The 24,887-nt window shown below is 42.9% G+C and overlaps 1 protein-coding gene across 2 annotated transcripts in view; it reads left to right on the forward strand.

Annotated features, from left to right (window-relative positions):
* Positions 1-24,887, forward strand: part of LOC124616163 (cytochrome P450 6k1-like) — a 66,632-nt gene that overhangs the window by 7,833 nt on the left and 33,912 nt on the right. For both annotated transcript variants that reach the window (XM_047144443.1, XM_047144444.1), the window contains exons 2-4: positions 4,894-5,120; positions 7,315-7,553; positions 18,271-18,533. In XM_047144443.1, coding sequence (XP_047000399.1) covers positions 4,894-5,120; positions 7,315-7,553; positions 18,271-18,533 — 729 coding nt within the window. The remainder of the gene's footprint in view (positions 1-4,893; positions 5,121-7,314; positions 7,554-18,270; positions 18,534-24,887) is intronic.

Consider the following 24,887-nt stretch of genomic DNA (forward strand, 5'->3'; position numbering starts at 1 on the left):
TTTCACTCCCAGTTATCGTATCCTCATCATTGCTTTCGACATTTGAACATCAGAACCTCGATAATCCAAGAAAATCAAGAGTTTGAGGTAACACAACTTTGGTGCATACACTAGTTACTGATATGCAAGATCCAGCCGATTTTTCAGTTCCCTCCTGTAAATCCTTCCAATGCCGTTTATTTTTATACTACATTGTGTATGTTACCAGCAGGCTCTATCTCTGTTAATTTTTAATGCGCCACTTGTTTCTTCACGGGGTCGGTTATCTTACTGTAGCACTGATAGCCGCCTATGTAGATAAACAAGGAGATGGCGCCATGAGGTTAAAAAAGTCTTATCGAGGAATATGATACATATACTGCCTCTTTAGCTCCCTCTTATTTTTACTTCTATTTGACAAGAAAAGGAACGAAAAGTCATTCCGCACTAGCGCTGCCTCTCGGCTCCCACATTTGTCCGTGTAGATTACAGAGCCGAACGGAAAACAGAGAGACTGTTTCAGCGCATGATTTACTGCATATGACGACCGAACATTGGAAGCTGTAAGATAGGTATGCAGTATTTTCCTGTAATTAGCTGCTTAGCAGATATAATGTTTCTATTGCCTTTTTTCGTAGTTGCAGTGTGCAAATATGTGAAAAGCTGAAACATGCGATGCGCAATAGCGCAATAAAACACTCCTTAAACAACGCAGACTGAATTACTCAGGATCGTTGTAATCGCGGACTAATATCGAGAAGTTGTAGACTCTTTATTTGTAGGTAAAGTAAGCCGGCCGGAGTGGCCGAGCGGTTCTAGGCGCTACAGTCCGGAACCGCGGGACCGCTACGGTCGCAGGTTCGAATCCTGCCTCGGGCATGGATGTGTGTGATGTCCTTAGGTTAGTTAGGTTTTAGTAGTTCTACGTTCTAGGGGACTGAAGACCTCAGAAGTTGAGTTCCATAGTGCTCAGAGCCACTTGAACCAAGTAAGTAAAGTAAATACGTAGTTGCTGATTTCGAATGTGTTCCATCGTGAACGTGATATTATGTCATGATCGATTATCAAAGAAAAGTCGGTCGCAACACCTAACAATAACCTGTTTGAAACTAAACAAACATTTTATGTTATGTGTATTCCTCTTTTTATACATGAGACGTATTTATGATGACACTACATTATTGTTGATCGCTTGCTGTTTGCATTTATACAATACGATCCTTCAGAAATGATATTATAGGATTACTGCAACAAAAGGTTCATGTGCGCGAAGACAATTTCTGATGGTCACACGACGTGTCATCCCAGCAGATTTGCCACCTGTCAGCTTCGGTGGCACACCTGTTCCCTGGAGACATCATCGACTTACTTGGCATCTGCACAACCAGGAAGAGGGATCCAATACTTTACACAAGCTGTATCCCTTTTTGAAGCTTCCTCCACGTGTCGGCGTCTCACTGTACAAGGCGCTCTTCCGCCTCGTCATCAAGTATGCCGCCGTCGTCTGGGGGAAGGCAGCAGAAGATCACATGAAGAAACTCCAATCTCTGCAGAATCGCGTTCTCCGTCTGGCTCTGCACCTACTAACAGGTTTTCCATCTGGACCCCTCCACGATATCGTGGAAGTCCCACGCCTGCAAGACCGTTTCTGGACGATGCCCGTACCTTCTAAAAGCAGATTCAGCAATCGCAGAAGATGAAGAAACATACGCTGGACCGAAAAATTCAGCGGAAAGTCACAACAAGATAGCCGCATCTCTTACTGTGCAGGCAGCCCTTATAGAAGAAACCAAAAGCTGGACAATCACAAGCTAATCCAAACCTGAAGACCACGTTCATCAACATTGCAGCGGGAGCAAAACACATACTGCTGCGAACTCTACCATGTTCAGGCGGCCAAGAGACACCGTGGAGTCCCAGAAGCAGCGAAGCATCACCACTTGCGCACCTGCCTCCGTGGCCGACGTCGGGGCAAGGCGGTGTATTACGTTTCACAAGCTGCGCCCAAAACAATCTCGACTCGTGTTTCTACCTAACGACGACTCACGAGGCCCTCCAGCGCCATGTGCTGTACCGGACACGACTAGCGAATTATTCAGGCACATTATTCGAGGATCATTCTGCCCATTGCTGCGTTCCGAGTACGAGAAGGCACACTTGAAGACAACTCACGGAATTTGATTGACCCTCCGAGGAAGCTATTTAAATGGAGTCCCCCCTTCATTAATTTGCGAGAAAACGACTCGGAAGCTTCAGATGGCGATTGGCGGAAGTAGGATCCGGTGGGAGCTGGGGAACAAAAGAAAAAGTCGCTAATGCACGCCTGTGCGGTAGCGCTCCTCGACCCAGAGGTAAGCTGGTTCGAATCCTGGTGGTGGAAGAAATTTCCACTGCCAGTATCTGGCCTGCAGCAGGACGGGAGGTGGCGGTGTAAAGTTTCTGATCAGCAGACTCTGCGACAAGGTACTGGTTTAAATACCAAACCTGTCCGGAGTCGCTCAGAAGTAAAGGCATGTGACGCTGCTAATGGTGATCCGTCCATCGATTGAGAACATTAAGATCGGCGCGGCCCGCATATTGCTTTTCGAGAGGGATAGGCTATGTGCCAGCATCAGGTTTCACCTTCTCCCTTCTGACATCACCTCTAACACGAACATGACACTGCACTACGCACACCCCCATTACAATCACCTACACTTAACTTGCGCACATTGTTCTCATACTTTGCGAAGGAAAGGCGCCTCCTTGCGCGAAGGATAGGAAAAATCTTTCCAATTAAGATCAGATTAATTACAGCAAGCAGAGGCATTTAAATGATCATTACTCCCAGGCTCCATACGTGAATGGACCGTAAAGAAGCCCTAATAACTCGTACAATGGGAAGTACCCTCTGCCGTGCACTTCACTGTTGTCCACAGAGAGCGGGAGAAGAGTTCTTTTTTTTATTTCAGATTGCCTTTAGACGAGTACCAACAGCGATAACTACGTGTAATCTACTAAATCTCGCTGAATTTTATCTTATCTATGAAAATGCATTGCAGACAATCGAGGCTACGATTACAGCACAGACATTTCGGATGCGCTTCTTTTCATACCGTTACTGCCTCTTCGTCACAAACATTCCGGTTCGCAGCGTTTCTCCTTCTTTGATGTATTAATCTTTGGACAGGTGTGCACCGTCTACTCTCCACTTTGAGCACGTACAGTACAGCCATCCGTCCCAACACTGATATATCTTGCCTTATCAAGATGATCGTTTTCCACTACGCTCAAAATGGTTCAGATGGTTCAAAAAAAAAAAAAAATTACTCTGAGCACTATGGGACTTAACATCTGAGCCCATCAGTCCCCTAGAACTTAGAGCTACTTCAACCTAACTAACCTAAGGACATCACACACATCCATGCCCGAGGCAGGATTCGAACCTGCGACCGTAGCGGTCGCGCGGTTCCAGACTGTAGCGCCTAGAACCGCTAGGCCACACCGGCCGGCGTTCAGATGGTTCTAAGCACTATGGGACTTAACATCTGAGGTCATCAGTCCCCTAGTCTTAGAACTACGTAAACCTAACTAACCTAAGGACGTCACACACATCCATGCCCGAGGCGGAATTTAGAACCTGCTACCGTAACAGCCGCGTGGTTCCGGACTGAAGCGCCTAGAACAGCTCGGCCACCGCGGCCGGCTTTCCACTACGTAGGTGGAACTCTATGAAGTATTTTGGCATTCTGAGGTGAAAGCTGGTAACAGAAATTTCTATGAGATCTCGGCGCAACGAAAAATGCCTTTGTTTTCATAATTGCCAGCTGAACTCGCTTATCAACTCTGTGACACACTCTCCTCTATTACATAAAGAGCTACACTTCACTGAACTGTTTCGGTATCCTCCGTCCACCGTATCTGGTAAGAATCTTACACCGTGCAGCAATACTACAGCAGATGACAGAAAAACGAAGACTAGGCAGTGTCTTTAGTAGATTTATCGAACTGCTAAGTGTTCTGCCGTTTATACACAGTCTTTAGTTCGCCTTCCCCGCAATATTTTCAATGCAACAGATCCAGTTTAAGTTGTTCGTAAATTATAATCCTAGAAACTTATTTAAACTGATAAACTCTAAATTTGAGTGATTCATCCTGTAACGAAATTTAACGAATTTTTATTATTTTCTGCTTATACACGGCGTAAATGATAACTGTTAACAGCGTACCACAGTCGTGTAGGTGAAGTAGAGACGAATGGATTGATGTAGAATACTCTTTGGCAACAGCCTCAAATCGGCCTACAAAAGCCACGTAAGTTACTATGCTTACGTGATAACACGGCTTCATTTTTTTTTTCCTCGCTAGAATCGTCCTTGACTGTTAACAATTTATTCTTCTTGAACCTACACAATGTAAAACTGACGTTTGTGGAAATGTTACCTCAAAATATGGTGAATTTTCACAGCATAAAATTACATCCATTTGTTGTTTGGCCTTCCTAGTACTAAACTACTATGCTTCTAACAATTTAGGTCCAATTGTAAACGTAATTAGTTTTTTATTTCATTACCCTCACGAGAAAGTTTCATTTAAGTTGTAACGAAACATCTGATTAAGCCGGTGGCATAAGAGAGCTAGAAGACACTGTCTGTAGTAGTCATGCAGTGCGCACTCTATGTGGCTTACGTGGCGCTTGTAGGCCAGTTTGAGGTTTGTTTCCGGGCTTGATCGACCGCAAGTATTTCGTGAATTCGTTCGCACTGCATTTCCCTGCAACACTATGCTATGTTGTAAACAGTTTTCGTTTACGCACTGTACCGCTCTTTTACTTTACACGTTTCATAAGCGCTCTGCTAATTACTCCTTACTGAATGTTGAAATTATACATTAATCGCATGGAATGATAACGCCGTTTCTTTATTTGTGTTCCAGACTGAAGATGGGTCTCTACTTCGACTCCTGGATGACAGAACTGTTCGTCGTTCTCTCGGTGGCCTCTTTCACTCTCTACTTGTGGTTCGACCGTGCTTACAAATACTGGAAAAACAAGGGAGTGCCCTATGTGGAGCCAAGCATCCCGTTCGGAAACGTGCAGAAGTGCTTGCTGGGCCAGCAGACTCTTCCAGACTGGGCTTACGACTTGTACAAACAGTTACCAGGTAGGCAATTCGTGACAGATCTCGCCTCGCGGTAACGTTTGCTTATCGGCGCGATGACGAAAGTCACTCTTGTTTAATTATAAAGGAAACACCAACACATCAACAACTTCCTGCCCTACATCGTGTAAGGTGATCCCATTTCAAAGTCATCTCATAGTTCTACTAACTTCTCAATAAGTAAAGCTATAATATATGCAAATAAATCCACTCTGAACTCAACCCCGTTTTTATTTGCAAGTTTGATAAGAAAAATCGTCTTTCAGGAAAGAAACTGTTTAGAAGAGTGTTGTAGTTACAGGCACATCATCTGAAGCATGTGGTTAATCGGTGGAAATCGGAACGGGGGACGTAAGGAAGGTAAACCACTGGGGAGGGGCATCAACACAGCGTCGGCAGAGGCAGAACAGAGAGAGCAACCTCTGATGTAGAAATGGTTGTGGTGAAGCGGCAAGGGTTACGATAACGGTCGCTGCCAACAAGAACAAAAACTAGAAATAAGAAGTGATAAATGAAAAGTGTCATCAAGTGTCTAACTGGAACACTGTGAGGCCCACACATCTCTAGGAGTGGTACCTGATAGATCTCTCACTTCCAAGAGGCACTGCATTGGCTGAAAGTGAAAAGTCTCCACAAGGAACGATATTGTACGGAAACTGGCAGGATCACAGCAAGTTAGTCAAAGTGCAACTCTACGGACTTCTGTAATGGCACGTTGCTAGCCTGTAGCGGCATGTCTTGTTGGTATATTTCAAGATACGCCTAACACGTGAACGTAGCTTTCAGTGACATCACGTCGATAAATGCCAAACGACGCATCGCTTGGTGTAAGGAGCGTAAACATCAGACGATTTAACAGTGGGAAAACTTTGTGTGGAGTGACGAATCACGGTACACAAGGCGGCGAACCGGTGGCAGGGTGTGGGTACGGTGACTGCCTGGTGAACGTCATCTGCCAACGCGTGTAGTGACAACAGTAAAATTCGGAGGCGGTGGTGTTATGGTGTGGTCGTGTTTTTCATGGAGGGGACTTGCACTCCTTGTCGTTTTTCGTGGCACTATCGCAGCACAGGCATACATTGATGTTTTAAGAACTTTCTTGCTTCCCACTATTGAAGAGCAATTCGGGGATGGCGATAGCATCTTTCGATCGAGTACCACTTCATAATGCACGACCTGTGGCGGAGTGGTTACACGATAATAACATCCCTGTAATGGACTGGCCTGCACAGAGTCCTGACCTGAATCTTATAGAACACCTTTGGGATGTTTCGAACGCCGAATTCGTGCCAGGCCTCACCGACCGACATGGTTACCTCTTCTCAGTGCAGCACTCCGTGAAGAATTGACTGCCATTCCCCATTCCTTCCAGCACCTGATTGGATGTATACCTGAGAGAGTGGAAGCTGTTATCAAAGCTAAGTGTGGGCCAACACCATATTGAATTCCAGCGTTACCGATGGAGGGCGCCACGAACTTGTAATTCATTTTCACCCAGGTGTGCGGATACTTTTGATCACAAAGTGTAGCTGCGAATAAGCAAAGGAAGATAGCGCAGCAGGAGAGAACCTATCCTGTGTATGGACACGAACCGCACCCGCAACGACTGAAGTCAAGGAGGATTTTCCATGAAACATCGACGGCTCTTAGAACCGTTGCTGAAATACACACTTGAGACACATACGCACCACGAAAGAATATCCGGATGGGACAGAAATCGGTAGATCTGATGTACATGAACAGACAAACAAATGATTAAAATTTCAGAAAATTGGACGATTTATTCAAGACAAAGAGCTTCAGAAAATGAGCAAGTCAATAACGCGTTGGTCCACCTCTGACCATGGAAGCTGACGACTGAAGAATCACTGGAGGAAGTGCATTATGCTAAATGGGTGAAGGGGGGGGGGGGGGGAGAGAGAGAGAGAGAGAGAGAGAGGAGATGAACAGACCGAAAAATATAATCAGAAATACCGTGACGCTGCCTTCTTGAGACCTTTATAGACTTACGAAACATAGCGTAATACAAATATCACTCATTAAATGTATTATGTTCAATTTATTACGTTTTCCTTAAGTTTAATCAGCACAGAATCGCGTAGTAGCAGTCACACATTTGTACATGTTTAATTTAGTGCGTAAGCTGTTCTTCCAATGCTCTCACTCACTTGCCTTTTCTGCGTTTTTCTTTTTCCAGGAGGACGCTTTATTGGGTTCTATTCCTTCCGCCGGCCACACCTTCTGGTACGAGATCCAGACCTGATACGCCACATACTCGTGAAGGATAGTTCAACCTTCGTAGACAGAGGATTCTTCATCGACGATGAAGAGCCTCTCAACTACAACCTGTTTCTCCTGGGAGGGCACAAGTGGAGGCAACTGAGAGTCAAGCTGACGCCTACGTTCACGTCCGGCAAGTTGAAGGGCATGTTCAAGGTAAGCTGAAAGTAGTGCCAGTACAGTGTAATTCATTACGGAGGTGGCAGTTCTGAATGAACTGAGGTCTCTGACTGCTAAGAGAGAGAGTAAAACTGTTAGCATAAAACAGGTCAACAGCCATTACTGGCATTCCTCATTCTGTTCTGGTCACGTCAGAATAATGGGAGGCAATTCAAAAACCGAATGTGACTCGGCGAATAAAGAAAAATGGAGGATTCTGAGAGTAATTACGAGAGGAAGGAAAATAGACAAAAGGAACAGGTAACTTACTAGAGACAAAACGTAATTACGAGTGTTGTTCTTGTGATCTTCAGCCCAAAGACTGGTCTGCGCAAACCTCTTTATCTCTGTATATCTTCTGCAGCCTACATCTATTGGAACCTCAGTTTCCCTCTGCAATTTATATCCCACACACTTCTCTCCATTACCACACTGACGAGTCCTTGATGCTTCAGGAAGTGTCGTATCAGTCGACCACCTCTAATGGTAAAGTTATGCCATACATTTCTCTTTCCTCAATTCGACTCAGTACCTCCTCATTTGTCATTCAATTTACACATCTGATTTTCAGCATTCTTCTATAGCACAGTATTCCATATTTTCTAGTCTTCTCTTCTTTGAAATGTTTACCGGCAACGTTTGTAAGGGGTACTACTACAGTCAGAGGTTTGGCGCAGTAAATGGCACCCTTCTCTCCTCTCTGGTTCTCTGGAACTATCGGACCTGAGCACATTTTTTTTTACCGCAGGGGCATTGTCTCACGGCTACGTTCAACAATGGCCAAGTGTCACCGGTCAAAACGCGAGGAGGGACACGATTTTCGGATTTCTTGCCTAACGGTAGCGAGTAATTACGTAGCATCCAACTCATTTGAACAGTTTTGTAAAGCGATGAATTATAAGATTGTAAGAACTACAAGATTGGTTGGATAATTGTGAGTAATGACTCACTTTATTTCGCCGAAGTTGCGCATAACTGAATATGAAATCAGAAGAGAAAATACTATCGTCATTCGTAACCAATAGCTTCCATTGGCGGAATGTACTATTACCTCTACACTAGCTGAATATTGGCGTTTCCCAGGCATGTATCTATTCTAGTTTTCCATCTCCTCGTTTCACCTCTCTTTGACCGTCTCCTCTTTCACCCCTCTCTGTCCACGTACCCCACCCTCTCTCTCTCTGTTCACGTCTTCCAACCTCACCCTCTGTCCATCTCCTCCTGGCCCTCCCTGTCCATCTCTACCCTCCCTTTCTGTCAGTCTACACCACTCTCACTCTGTCCATCTCCTCCTCACCCTCTCTCTGTTCGTCCTCTCCTCCCCCTCTCCGTCTTCTCGTCTTTCCCTTTTCTATCAATCTCCCCTCTCCCCACCCTCTGCCCAGATAGTCCTCTTCTCTTTCTCTGTCCATTTCCTCTTCCCCTCTAACTGTTCACCTCATCCTCCCTCCCTCTGTCTGCCTATCTTTTCCTCCCCCTGTCTCAGTCCATCTCCTCCATTTCTTTCCAGATTGTAACTAATATGTTACATGTAATTGGTTGAAATCGTTCCAGGGGTTTATAATTACCTTCTTATCCATGACTTTGCCCACGTACATACATGTCGAATGTATTACACATATATGTTTAAAATACAGCATAGGTATTTGCACACATATTTTACCTGTATCTCTGGCCAATTTCGCCCTGCAGTTTCATGTCCATGGAGCTCGACGTTTATGACTATCTCCTGAACTACGTGCTGTAAAAAGATACAATTTTGCAGCTACATTCAGTGGCAAATGTACCTACTGTTTGCAAAATGTGTTGCGAATAAATTAAAACGATATGCAAGATGCCGCAGTTTTCCACTCATCTCCGTACCCACGACGTCATATCTCCTGACTTATGTCTCGTTCAGTTATATAGTTTTAAGGATACATTCAGTGGCGTATGTGGATACTGTCTGAGAAATTTGTTGTGAATAGAGTTAGTAGTAAAGAAGTAATGAATTAAAACACCATGTATTATGCGGCAGTTTTGATGCATCTTGGTTCTGACGTCATATTTTCTGAACTATGAGTCATGCAATGACATATCTTTGTAGGTCCATTCAGCAGCAGATGTGGGTGCTGTTTGTGAAAATTGTTGCGAATAGAGTTTGTAGCAATGAAGTACTAAATTTAAACATCTTGCTTGACGCAGCACTTTTTGACGCATCTCAGTGTTTATAACGTCATATCTCCGGAACTATAGTAAATTCTGTGGTATACGAAAATATTATCTGCAAAATCAGTCGTCAATACAGTGAGCACTAAAAAAGCAATGTATTGAAAAGTCATGCGTCATGCGGTAGATTTGCAGCGTGAAGAGCGAAAATGTAGTAAGCAATAAACTTTTCCCCTCTCATCATTTTGTGGCTGTTGTCAGTGAGAAAAAGGTTCGAAAAGGTTTCAGTTAAGTACAAAGTTTGTTGCAAGTCTCTAGCGCTCTAATTCTCAAATAGTGAATGATTAAATTATGGGTATACGCACATCGCGGGCTACTGTGCGTGTTTACCCCCACCACCACTCCGTCGACAGGTAGGTCTCCTTTCCCCCAAAGCGATGATATCCATACAGAGATAAATGTACCGAGTTTGGTTGAAACTGGACCATAGTTTAGTAGGTGATGTGGAAAATATATACAATATCCATTTTTATAATATGGATGGATTTATCAAAAGGCTACTACGAACAGTTGTAACATAAAACATTAATTCGGAAAAGCAATATGGAAACAGCAAACTTCAAGGAGAAAGTGGAATACCTGCATGGTCTAGGCTTTATTAGGAAGGGGGTTACTTGTAAAAAGTCAATGTTCGTGTTGCGGTCTCCAGTCCAAAAACTGGTTTCATGCAGATCTCCATGCTATTCTATCCAGTGCAAGTGTCTTCATCTCCAAATAACTACCGCAACCAACAGTCTTCTGAACCTGCTTACTGTATTCATCTACGACCTTTAGCCCCCACACTTATCTTCAGTACCAAAATTCGTGATCGCTTGATGTCTCAGAAGGTGTCCTACCAACCGATATCTTCTTCTAGTCCTGTTGTGCTACAAATGTCTTTTTTCCCAGTTCTAGTCAGTACCTCCTCATTAGTTGCATGATGTACATATCCAGCTTTCAGCATTCTTCTGTAGTATCATATTTCAAAACGTTCTATTCTCTTCTTGTCTAAATTCTATATCGCCCACGCTTCACTTTCATACATGACTACACTCCATATAAACACTTTCAGAAAAGACTTCCTAACACTTAAATCTACATTCGACGTCAACAAATTTCTCTTCTTTAGAAACGCTTTCCTTGACATTCCCAGTCTACATTTCATATCCTCTTTGCTTCGGCCATCATCAGTTATTTTGCTGCCCAAATAACAAAACTCATATACTACTTGAAGTACCTCGTTTCCTAATCTAATTCTCTCAGAACCCCCTTATTGAACTCATCTACATTCCACTATCCTTGATTTGCTTTTCCTGGTGTTCATCTTATGTCCTCCTTTCACGACACTGTCCATTCCATTCAACTGCTCTACGATATCCTTTGCTGTTTTTGACAGAATTGCAATGTTATTGGCAAAACTCAAAGTTTTTGATTTTTCTCCTTGGTCTTTAATCCCTACTCCAAATATTTCTTTGATTTATTTTACTGTTTACTCACTGTATAGATTGCATAACATTGGCGGGGTGTCCGAGCGGTTCTAGGCGCTACAGTCGGGAACCACGCGACCGCCACGGTCGCAGGTTCGAATCCTGCCTCGGGCATCGTTGTGTGTGATGTCCTTAGGTTAGTTAGGTTTAAGTAGTTCTAAGTTCTAGGGGACTGATGACCTCAGACGTTATGTCCCATTGTGCTCAGAGCCATTTTTTAGACCAAGGGCCAACAGGCCGGCAAGGGTGGCCGAGCGGTTCTAGGCGCTACAGCCTGGAACCGCGCGACCGCTACGGTCGCAGGTTCGAATCCTGCTTCGGGCATGGATGTGTGTGATGTCCTTAGGTTAGTTAGGTTTAAGTAGTTCTAAGTTCTAGGGGACTGATGACCTCAGAAGTTAAGTCCCATGGTGCTCAGAGCCATTTGAATAACATTGGCGATAGGTTACAACCATGTCTCACTCCCTGCTTGCTCAGTGCAGAGACTGAATAACGTTAGGGATAGGCAACAACGCTGTCCCACTCCACTCTCAACCACTGCTTCCCATTCATGTTGAAATACCCCCTTAGAAAAATTAAGAATGACAGTGCTGGTAAACCTCTACACTCAACAACCGAGCTAGGTTAATAATTGGCTCCTTTTACCGACCTCCCGACTCAGCAGCACTAGTGGCAGAACAACTGAGAGAAAATTTGGAATACATTTCACATAAATTTTCTCAGCATGCTATAGTCTTAGGTGGAGATTTCAATTTACCAGATATAGACTGGCACACTCAGATGTTTAGGACGGGTGGTAGGGACAGAGCATCGAGTGACATTATACTGAGTGCACTATCGGAAAATTACCTCGAGCAATTAAACAGAGAACCGACTCGTGGAGATAACATCTTGGACCTACTGATAACAAACAGACCCGAACTTTTCGACTCTGTATGTGCAGAACAGGGAATCAGTGATCATAAGGCCGTTGCAGCATCCATGAATATGGGAGTTAATAGGAATAAAAAAAAGGAAGGAAGGAAGGTTTATCTGTTTAGCAAGAGTAATAGAAGGCAGATTTCAGACTACCTAACAGATCAAAACGAAAATTTCTGTTCCGACACTGACAATGTTGAGTGTTTATGGAAAAAGTTCAAGGCAATCGTAAAATGCGTTTTAGACAGGTACGTGCTGAGTAAAACTGTGAGGGACGGGAAAAACCCACCGTGGTACAACAACAAAGTTAGGAAACTACTGCGAAAGCAAAGAGAGCTTCACTCCAAGTTTAAACGCAGCCAAAACCTCTCAGACAAACAGAAGCTAAACGATGTCAAAGTTAGCGTAAGGAGGGCTATGCGTGAAGCGTTCAGTGAATTCGAAAGTAAAATTCTATGTACCGACTTGACAGAAAATCCTAGGAAGTTCTGGTCTTACGTTAAATCAGTAAGTGGCTCGAAACAGCATATCCAGACACTCCGGAATGATGATGGCATTGAAACAGAGGATGACACGCGTAAAGCTGAAATACTAAACACCTTTTTCCAAAGCTGTTTCACAGAGGAAGACCGCACTGCAGTTCCTTCTCTAAATCCTCGCACAAACGAAAAAATGGCTGACATCGAAATAAGTGTCCAAGGAATAGAAAAGCAACTGGAATCACTCAACAGAGGAAAGTCCACTGGACCTGACGGGATACCAATTCGATTCTTCACAGAGTACGCGAAAGAACTTGCCCCCCTTCTAACAGCCGTGTACCGCAAGTCTCTAGAGGAACGGAGGGTTCCAAATGATTGGAAAAGAGCACAGGTAGTCCCAGTCTTCAAGAAGGGTCGTCGAGCAGATGCGCAAAACTATAGATCTATATCTCTGACGTCGATCTGTTATAGAATTTTAGAACATGTTTTTTGCTCGAGTATCATGTCGTTTTTGGAAACCCAGAATCTACCATGTAGGGATCAACATGGATTCCGGAAACAGCGATCGTGTGAGACCCAACTCGCTTCATTTGTTCATGAGACCCAGAAAATATTAGATACAGGCTCCCAGGTAGATGCTATTTTTCTTGACTTCCGGAAGGCGTTCGATACAGTTCCGCACTGTCGCCTGATAAACAAAGTAAGAGCCAACGGAATATCAGACAAACTGTGTGGCTGGATTGAAGAGTTTTTAGCAAACAGAACACAGCATGTTGTTATCAATGGAGAGACGTCTACAGACGTTAAAGTAACCTCTGGCGTGCCACAGGGGAGTGTTATGGGACCATTGCTTTTCAAAATATATATAAATGACCTAGTAGATAGTGTCGGAAGTTCCATGCGGCTTTTCGCGGATGTTGCTGTAGTATACAGAGAAGTTGCAGCATTAGAAAATTGTAGCGAAATGCAGGAAGATCTGCAGCGGATAGAAACTTGGTGCAGGGAGTGGCAACTGTCCCTTAACATAGACAAATGTTATGTATTGCGAATACACAGAAAGAAGGATCCTTTATTGTATGATTATATGATAGCGGAACAAACACTGGTAGCAGTTACTTCTGTAAAATATCTGGGAGTATGCGTGCGGAACGATTTGAAGTGGAATGATCATATAAAATTAATTGTTGGTAAGGCGGGTACCAGGTTGAGATTCATTGGCAGAGTGCTTAGAAAATGTAGTCCATCAACAAAGGAGGTGGCTTACAAAACACTCGTTCGACCTATACTTGAGTATTGCTCATCAGTGTGGGATCTGTACCAGATCGGATTGACTGAGGAGATAGAGAAGATCCAAAGAAGAGCGGCGCGTTTCGTCACAGGGTTATTTGGTAACCGTGATAGCGTTACGGAGATGTTTAATAAACTCAAGTGGCAGACTCTGCAAGAGAGGCGCTCTGCATCGCGGTGTAGCTTGCTCGTCAGGTTTCGAGAGGGTGCGTTTCTGGATGAGGTATCGAATATATTGCTTCCCCCTACTTATACCTCCCGAGGAGATCACGAATGTAAAATCAGAGAGATTAGAGCGCGCACGGAGGCTTTCAGACAGTCGTTCTTCAAGCGAACCATACGCGACTGGAACAGGAAAGGGAGGTAATGACAGTGGCACGTAAAGTGCCCTCCGCCACACACCATTGGGTAGCTTGCGGAGTATAAATGTAGATGTAAATGTATTTGATTTTCAAACAGTTGAGCAAAACTGAACATACTCAGACATTTCTCTCTTTACTTATTCTGATCAACACTAAACTGACACACAATATTTTTAGCGCAACGCAATCTGACTTTCAATAATCCCTACAAAAGAATGGCCCGGACTAACAATAACCTATACCTTTCATGAATCACCTCACAAAAATCTTCGTTACTCGAACTACTGCAACACAGCGAGCGCCAATACTGCCAGCTAAATAAAAGATTCAAACTACTGAAGGCACTAACTACTGATAGGCATAGTCAGAAACTGAAGGATTTTGATGGAGAACAAACAATGTATTTACATTAATAATGTTCCAAATATCAGTTCATGATATCCAGTCTTACAAATTTACTCTTTCTGACGGACACACGTCCATATCGTCCGCTCTCAAAACTCTGGCATCTCTGTCCCCGCATCCACCACTGCTGGCGGCTCACCTCCAACTGCGCAACGCTACGCGCTGTTCACATCCAACTGCCCAACACTACAATAGCAAATATTCCAACATCGCAAACCAGCCACAGACTGCACACAGCACTGTCAGTGATTTTCACAACGGGCGCTACGTGGCGTTACAAACATAAAAATCTAAACAGCCTACTTACATAGCCCCTCAAATCAAAAACATGTGTACGTGAACCTTTCACTAGGTATATCACTGAAATTGGAACTGAAACTTTCTTTCAAACTGAAGTAGACAGGCTACCTACTGTGAGCTAGTATCGGTAGAGGTTATATACGACAGCCAGATTATATTAATAATTAGTTCCTTTCACCGATCGTCCGAAATTGTTTAATGCGATAATTATTTTAAGCAAATAGTTCAGGAGCCCAGACACGACAGCCAGATTATATTAATAATTAGTTCCTTTCACCGATCGTCCGAAATTGTTTTATGCGATAATTATTTTGAGCAAATAGTTCAGGAGCCCAGACGAAGCGTGTATGGTTGTGATAACATATTAGACCTGGTGCGGAGCGATAAACAGTGCCGCCGCAGCCTCTCAGCGACAAACAGTCCTAAGGAAACAGAGAACGTCATGACCAGCGTCGTTGGTGACCACAAGATCGCTGTAGCCAAACAGAATACCGTAACATCCATATCCACCAGATATAAACGCAAAATATATCTGGTAATGCGTGAGATCGTCAGGAAAAGAGAAAGCACTCATTAGTTAGTTTATTAAAGAATGAAATATTCACTCTACAGCGGAGTGTGCGCTGATATGAAAGTTCCTGGCAGGTTAAAACTGTGTGCCGGACCGAGACTCGAACTCGGGACCTTTGTCTTTCGAGGGCAAGTTCGCAACCAACTTTTATTTATTTTTTATTTTTTTATATTTTTTATATTAGGGCCTCCCATCTCCCCTTCTAGCCCTTCCATTCGCTCTTCTTCATGCGCCTTCTTCGGCGAGCTTCAATGCCTCACTTTATTTTTTGTTGTTGTTGTTTTTAATGGGATGGGTTATGAAACTGAATTGCATCTTGAAGACAATGTTAGAAAATTGTAAATTGTAATCCGAATTGATTACGGTGAAAATAACTCTCTCTATAATACTATTGACTGCGTTAAGGAACGGAAAATATTCTTCCATTAGAATTTAAACAAAAGTGAGAGAGAAGCAAAGTAAAAAGTAAGATAGGAAATTAAACTTCTTCAGTGATGCACGTCTTTTGCATGAGAATAGTTTTTCCCTACTATTCTTGTGCTGTGGCATGACTCCTGTTACTTCTTGGGAAAACATGCTTTTTCGGGGTTCTGTTGAGGCCTTCACGGCTACCGTATCGGTCCCGGGGCACACGAAGTCCCCACCGTACTTCACCCTCAGCAGCAATCCCCTACTTTGGCAGTCTATCTTGTTCGATCGTTTTCATATTATTTAGGTATTAACCGATGCCTTGTTTCTGAAACAAAATTTGCATCATATTTCCACACTTCTTTTTATGGTCTTTGTTGCGGTATATTTTGAAGTATTCGTCTTTCATATATTCTCGATATTCTTGTAGATTGTCATTGCCTTTGTTGTTAACAACATAATAGACAATATTTCCGAATAGCCACAAGACAACATTGTTTTTTTGTGGTGGAAAGGAAATTTCTTCTGGGAAGAGTATATCGTTTAGTGTGATTTCTCTTCCATCGGTCCGTTTGAGAAAAGCGGCTTGCAATACAATGTCATTCCAAATATTCTTGTATCCATTACAGATGAAGCGATGCTTTAAGGAGTCCAAATTGTGACATTTTTGGCACACATTGGTTGCTTGTAGTCCTATTGAATACAGTTTTTCATTGGTACTAATAATGTTGTTGACAACACTATACCATGTACCAACTGAGCTACCCAAGCACGACCCACACAGTGTCCTCACAGTTTTACTTCTGCCACTACCTCATCTCCTACCTTCCAAACTTTACAGGAGCTCTCCTGCGAACCTTGCAGAAGTAGCACTCCTGAAAGAAAGGATATTGCGGAGACATGGCTTAGCCACAGCCAGGAAGTTTCATATCAGCGCACACTCCGCTGTAGAGTGAAAATTTCATTCTAGAAACATCCCTCAGGCTGTGGCTAAGCCATGTCTCCGCAATATCCTTTCTTTCAGGAGTGCTAGTTCTGCAAGGTTCGGAGGAGAGCTTCTGTAAAGTTTAGAAGGTAGGAGACGAGGTACTGGCAGAAGTAAAGCTGTGAGGACAGGGCGTGAGTTGTGCTTGGGTAGCTCAGTTCGCCGGCACGGTAGCTCAGCGTGTTCGGTCAGAGGGTTAGCTGCCCTCTGTGATAAAATAAAAAAAAAACACAAAAACAAAAAAACTGAGTTAATCGATCAACAACGAACTTAAACGGGTGTCTTACGACGTCCGCCCCGAGCAGATGCAACGAACAAAAGCGAGCAAAATGAGATTTTTTTAAAAAGAAAATAAGTGGTGGTAGCGTACTTGCCTGCGTAAGACAAAGGTCCCGAGTTCGCGTCTCGGTCCGGCACACAGTTTTAATCTGCCAGGAAGTTTAGTTTATTAAAATTTATTAAGTTATTACAAAAATTTTAGTTCCTATTCCGCATTTTCATAAAGCACATAATTTTAATTTCTTTATGTAAAAGTGGTCTAGGCATGAAAGTATTTTGTAAAAGAATAAAATTTTAGCGAAATATGTTAAAAAACGAAAAAAACATCCGTTTGACGCCTTCCTGAGACAAGCACTCCACTCCTTCAAATTTAACTACATTGACGAGAAAACATCAAAAATAATTAATGCAAAGTAACGAAATTTCGGGAATACGTTTGTCTAGGTAACATATTTAAGTGACTAACACTTCAAGATCTTCTTTAGTATCTTGCGGTATGCATTATTGCTAGAACACTGTCAGAGACCGGTGTCTCTTTTTTGCTCCAGAGGTAAAACTTCCCTTTATAAGAGAACGCGACACTGGTCTGACAGTATTCTAGTAATAGTGGGTACCGGAAGATACTGAAGAAGATCCAAGCAGAGGGCCCGAAACGTCGACTATTTTAGAGGAAACATGACGCGGCCCAACACCCGAGAAGATTTTAACTTTAGTAACCAGTATGTGTTGTTGCTGATAATTCTTCCGGGTTATATGGCCGTGGTCCATGGAATTTTTCTATTCCTAACGTTTCGTCCAATACTACGTTGGACATCTTCAGAGGTATGGCTGGTCCTGCTGAGTCGGCAGCCATACCTCTGAAGATGTCCAACGTAGTATTGGACGAAACGTTAGGAATAGAAAAATTCCATGGACCACGGCCATATAACCCGGAAGAATTATCAACAACAGTACCATCCGGTCGTGAAAGCCTTCATTGTATAACTAGTAAGTGTGTTGGCGGGAAGTCCAGTTCGGCAGCTGAACTCTCTGGTCGGTGCGGACAGACGCTGCAGGTCTGCGGCGAGCAGATGGTGGAGGCGCTGCAGGAGCCGGCGGCGCGCGCCGGGGTGGTGGAGATCCGCGAACTGGCGGCGCGCTTCACCACCGACATCATCGCCTCCGTCGCCTTCGGCATCGAGGTCGACAGCCAGCGCCACCCCGACAACGAGTTCCGCCAGTGGGGCCGCAAAGTGTTCGAGCCCTCCGTGCCCGGCTACTTGGCCGTCGTCATGAGCTTCCTCAACCCGGAAATAATGAACCTGCTAAGGTTGGTGTTTCTACACAGATGACCTCATTAAACAGTAACCACATCGATACGTGATTATTGTGACAGTAATAAACCATAAGGAGGGGTACAACCGACTGTTATCTCCTCGCCGTCTCCTTCCACCATTGAAGGGGTGGCCAAGAATTCGGCTGACGAACTCGGGGCGAGTGGCACGGCGCTCACCCTGGACGGCACGCTTCCCACACCGCTGTGGAGGGGGAAAAGGAGGAAACTGAGGATGCGTCGCATTTGAATGGCGGTGCAGTTGCACAGCATGCGACTTGGGTGCTATATTTCACGTTTCTCAACAGCACAGATAAAAAATAAAACAAATTTCCAGTATTATTCAACAATTTTACAGTGTTTCACACTAAAGTTGCCATCTGATCGTGACCTATATAGTTTAACCCTTTCAGACTCTGTGGTTACAATTGTGTACATTAATTTTCACGACGTCTTAACAGCAATAGAAACATTTTTCCTCAATTGGGAGCTGATGTACACATTTGTGAATGTTCATTCCTTTCACCGTGCACAAGTGCTGCCATCTGTTATACAGCGCTATAAACATATCAACAGATTAATGTAGCAGTGCAGAGCAGTTTGTGGCCTTGAAAGTACCTGGCAGTCTTTGGTAAGCTATAACCCACAGTATATTTGAGTACCAGTATTGTTGTTTTGCATGAACATTGAAGAATGTTTGATTTATTTATTACAACAATCAATATTTCAAAATCATTTGTTTTAGTCAACAAAAAGAAGCGATGTTTTTCTGTGTGCACAATTGTAGCCATGAGGACTCAAGAACAATGTTTTAGATAACATTGAGTATCTTGTGTTTCCTTCACATGAAGTGCTTGTTGGGACAGTTTTTTTTTATCCTGACGATTGTATGAGTTTTGACTGGGATTTATTCAAAACATATGAAGTAAGTTGTATTACTAGGTATTGTTACGAGCAACAATTAGGAAAATAGACATAGCATTGAAGCTCCAGTTGATGACAATGTCGTTAGGTCTACTGTCAATTATTATTTTGGGGAAATACCACTACTGATATTATTATTTGTGAATATTTCAGTTCTGTTCATCATGTCGAAGAAACAGTATTTCAACATTGAGCGAGATGCAGATGCAATTTTAGTGATGCTGCTGAATGGAGAGGTATCAGATTTCGATTTATCATCAGATGAAGAATCAGTTCCTGATGAAGAATCCTACTGTACTTCAAGAGAGAAGGAGGCGAGAGTGGGGGCTGATAAAGTAAACAGGGGAGATATCAATGATGAGTCAACTGCAAATAATGAAAGTGATGTGTGCAGTGACAATGATAACAACGATAGTGATATTCAAGACAGTGATCCACTTACCAACAATGAGCTCAGTGATGTAAAATACATTTTGTCTGAAAAAAAGGACATCAAGTGGCGTCATCGTTCTCTCTCTATACTGGATTCATATTACGAATGCGAACAATGTATTCAAGAACAGGAAATACTTTCTCCTTCAACTTATTTCAGCAAGTACATTACCGATGATCTGTTCAGTACTATGGCTGATATGACAAACCTATATGCGTTGCAGAGTGGAACAATTAGCAATTTCAAACAAACTATAACAGTGGAACTCCAAATCTTCTTTGGGCTTCATATAATTATGGAAACTGTAAAATTTCCTAGAGTCCGAATGTATTGGGATACAACATTGAAAATGCAATTATTCTTGGAGAGTATGCCCAGAAAAGATTCTTCCAACTTAGAAGAAATTTACATCTTGTTAATAACATGGCTATACCAGCAGACAATAAAGACAAGTTCTATAAAGTTTGGCCTGTATATACTGCCATCTGTAACAGATGCCTGGAGTTATCTGTGGAGGAAGAGCTTGCTGTTGATGAGGCAATGATCCCATTCACAGGGAAGCTGTCAGTAAAACAGTATGCGAAGGGAAAGTCTTCTCCGTGGGGTATCAAAATGTACATGTTATGTGGTAAGAGTGGACAAGCCTATGATTTTATTCTGTATCAGGGAGAATCGACTGAATTTCAGACATCTTTGTTGAAGAAATTTGGCCAAGGTCCAACAGTAGTTTTACAATTAGCGCAGAGAATAATAAACCAAATGGGGCATAAGATATTTTGAGAATTTCTTTTCTTCATACAAGCTTTTCCAAGCGTTGAAACAAGAAAAAATTTGTGCTGCTGGAACTGTCAGAGCTAATCGTTTTGCAAATCCCCCTCTAATACCAGATAAGGAGGAAATGAAGAAGGAAAGAGGATTTCCAGAAGAAATTTGTAGCACAGATGACATAACACTGGTAAAATGGGTTGACAACAAAACAGTTGTTCTAGGCTCTAATTTTATTGGAAAAGGAGAAGTTGACAAAGTTGAACGCTGGGACAAAAAAGAAAGTAACTATGTTACTATCGATAGACCAGAGATTGTAAAATTCTACAACCATGGCATGGGCGGAGTTGATCTTTTTGATCAATTGATGTCATACTACAGAATTTGTATAAAGTCAAAGAAATGGACACTTTGAGCAATTTTTCATGCTGTAGATTTTGCTGTGGTACAGAGCTGGCTCGAATACAGGAAAAATGCCAATGCAGTTGGTCTACGAACGAAGAAAATAATGGATCTCCTACACTTCCATATGAAGCTGGCTGATGTTCTAGTGTTAAGTGGGATGGATACCTCAAATAGAAAACGAGGCCGACGATCTGCCTCACCCCCAGATACATCTGTTCAAAGATGACAAGGAGAAACTAGGCCTCCTGAAGAGATTCAGTATGATGGAACACAACATTTGCCTCTTCAAGAAAGTGGTGCTCTGCCTATCAGGTGCAAATTTCCGGGATGCAAGGGGCTTTCAAGAAAAAATGTGAAAAATGTAACGTACACCTTTATTTGTCAAAGGAAAAAAAAATTGTTTCCGTTCATTTCATGTCAATTAGAACCACATAATGAACATTATTCCTGACTCATTTCATTTTTAATCAAAACTATGGTGAATTTTGCATTTCTTTTGTTTGTAAATGATTTCAAATATATGTGTGATGTTTAAATAAATTAGTTTTGTCTGCTATGATTTCAGTGTTGATTGTGACCCAGTGTACACAAATGTGTACAAAATATTTTTTGAAAATGGTAACATATATTTTTATAAATGTTGCTTCTAAAATCATCAAAAATCAAATGCACGAATTTTCGTCGAAATATTGTTAACACTTTTGGAGCCTCATTATGGAGACGTGGAAACTCTACCTGAGGAAACCGACGTTGACGCCCTAGGCAGTTTTAATGTTAAAGATATTTGTCTGTAAAACAGGAATTATCTTGCAGATCAAACAGTTACATCTTCACACGCATAGGGGCGCTTTCAGCTGGATCGGCAGACGGTCTCGAAAGCAGCTTGAAAACAGATGTAATACTGGCAGTGTCCTCGAAACGTTTAGGAAATCATCCCTGAAATTAATATTTTGAAGGATCAGCCTTAGTTTCGCAAATTTTCTGGTCTTTATCAGGTTTCGGCTAAATTAATCTAGCCTTCTCCAAAAGCATAAAATTACTGTAACATGCCAGAGTGAGGCACAGTCAACATTACAATTAAAACCTATAGTACCATGGTCCCATGTCGAATTAAAACTACTGAACTGAAGTGCAACCCCGGCATCATTTCACGACGTGGTTGGTTGGCAGCGGCAACTACGTTGGCACTGACCGTTGCACGCGGAATTGCACTGAGCACATAGCAACTCGTGCGCGTGCGCATACGGAGAGTCAAGGCTGTATGTGATTGGCTGTCTGTATATCACGTGTTGGGGCCTGATAACCGTAATTGTAAGCAAACTAAGGATTATGTAGATGAAGTCCCTATGTGTGTATACGCAAATTGCATTAAATGGTAGGAAATTTGCTTGGTTGGGTGTACAAAGTTTAAGGTTAATCTTTACGACTTTAAGCACATATGGTTATCGTGTAAAGTATCCCCACTAAACATGCCTAATACCGAGCACCTTACTTGTCTCACTTGTTTAAAACCTCAATCATTAACTACAATTTAATTAGGGTGTAACTGGGCGCACAACGCCCCTGTCATCACACTTAACTAGTACTAGGTCACGCATATTAATTAAAGTGTGGCGGAGGGTACAACATCTCCGTCATCACGCTTACGTGCTATTGACCGACATAGGTCAAGTGTACTAACATATAATCTACAATGTACCTTGGAGAGAAATGTGGTGGTCGATGTAACAGGTTGCCGCATACCATGTTCAGACATCACGCCTCGCGCTTCTCTTTAAATTTAAATTTGGCCCACTACTCTTTCACGAGAGTTTGGACGCCATTATAGTTGAATTTAACAATTATGCAGCAAAGTAAGTAGAACTTAGCTGCTTTAAATACTTCTCCTTTCTATGATTCTATAACGTTACGCGCCATGTCGCCTTACTTACATTGTTACCTGTGGAAGAAGATTCCCGTCAAAGGTACATTGTAGATAATATGTTAGTACACTTCACCTATGTCGGTCAATAGCACGTAAGCGTGATGACGGAGATGTTGTACCCTCCGCCACACTTTAATTAATATGCGTGACCTATGTCGGTCAGTACTAGTTAAGTGTGATGACAGGGGCGTTGTACATCCAGTTCCACCCTAATTAAATTGTAGTTAATGATAGAGGTTTTAAATAAGTGAGACAAGTAAGTGCTCGCTGTTAGGTATGTGGGGTGGGGATGCTTTACAGCCCGCATCTCGTGGTCGTGCGGTAGCGTTCTCGCTTCCCACGCCCGGGTTCCCCGGTTCGATTCCCGGCGGGGTCAGGGATTTTCTCTGCCACGTGATGGCTGGGTGTTGTGTGCTGTCCTTAGGTTAGTTAGGTTTAAGCAGTTCTAAGTTCTAGGGGACTGATGACCATAGATGTTAAGTCCCATACTGCTCAGAGCCATTTGAACCATTTTTGATACTTCACACGATGACTATATGTGCTTGAAGTCGCAAAGGTTATCCTTAAACTTTATATACCCAACCAAGTAAATTTCTTTCCATTTAATGCAATTTGCGTATAGTTAATACACATAGGGACGTCATCTACATTATGCTTGGTTTGTTTACAATTACGGTTATCAGACCCCAACACGTGATATACAGACAGCCAATAATACACAGCCTTGACTCTCCGTATGCGCACGCGCAAGAGTTGCTGTGTGCTCAGTGCAATTCCGCGCGCAACGGTCAGTGCCAACGTAGTTGCCGCTGCCAACCGACCCCGTGGTGAAGTGATGCTGGGACTGGACTTCAGTCAAGTAGTTTTAATTGAACATGGTATCACGGTACTATATGTTGACTGTGCCTTACTCTGGCATGTTACAGTAATTTTATGCTTCTGAAGAAGGCTAGATTAATTTAGCCGGAACCTGGTAGAAACCAGAAAATATGCGCAACTGAGGCTGATCCTTCAAAATATTAGTCTTTCACAGTTGCTGAAGGGGCTGCAATACACTAAAAATTCTTAGAAGCCTGAAATTCTTTCAAGGCTAAAAGAATTCTTCGAATCCCGCGTTTTCTTTAATGTCAGTAACTTTGGAGACTGGATTGCCCGCCTCAGAATGTGCCCCTCCGAACACGCGATTTTCTTTTTAAATGCATACCAATCAAATCAGATGGATATTTATACTAAGATGGTATCTGTCCTTTAGGACATGCACGAAAGAACAGATACCATCTTAGTAAATATATAGTTAAGGCTCACCGGCCACTTGACCATCTTCTTCTTCTGAGCGAATGCACAAACAGTGCCCGAACTCTTACGGGAATCGGCAACGCGCCGCGAGTAATGAGTATAATGGGCGGGGGCACTACGAATGTAGTGCGGGCCAATACGTTGAGAATGTGGGTTTCGCGGGAGGCGTGCCAGAGATAAATCCCTGCAGTCGCGCTATCCTCTGTGTGTTCGGTGGCTCAGCCGGCGCGGTATCTCAGCGTGTTCGGTCAGAAGGTTGCGTGCTCTCTGTAATAAAAAAACTGAGTCACAGGATCAACGATCACCTTGAACGGACGTCTTGTGACGTCCGCCCAGACCAAACGCAACGAACAATATCGAACAAAATGAATTAAAGAAAAAAAAGAAAATGTGGGGCAGATGGATAGAGCGTCTGCCATGTAAGCAGGAGATCCCGGGTTCGAGTCCCGGTCGGGACACACATTTTCATCTGTCCCCGTTGACGTATGTCAACGCCTGTAAACAGCTAATGGTGTTCATTTCAGCGTAATTTCAGAAGGATATTACCTTGCAATGTATTACCGTGGTCAGTCTGCAGTCTAGTCTAATTACCACGTGAATTTTC

Source organism: Schistocerca americana, chromosome 5 (assembly GCF_021461395.2).
Source record: "Schistocerca americana isolate TAMUIC-IGC-003095 chromosome 5, iqSchAmer2.1, whole genome shotgun sequence".
In the NCBI taxonomy this organism is placed as follows: domain Eukaryota; kingdom Metazoa; phylum Arthropoda; class Insecta; order Orthoptera; family Acrididae; genus Schistocerca; species Schistocerca americana.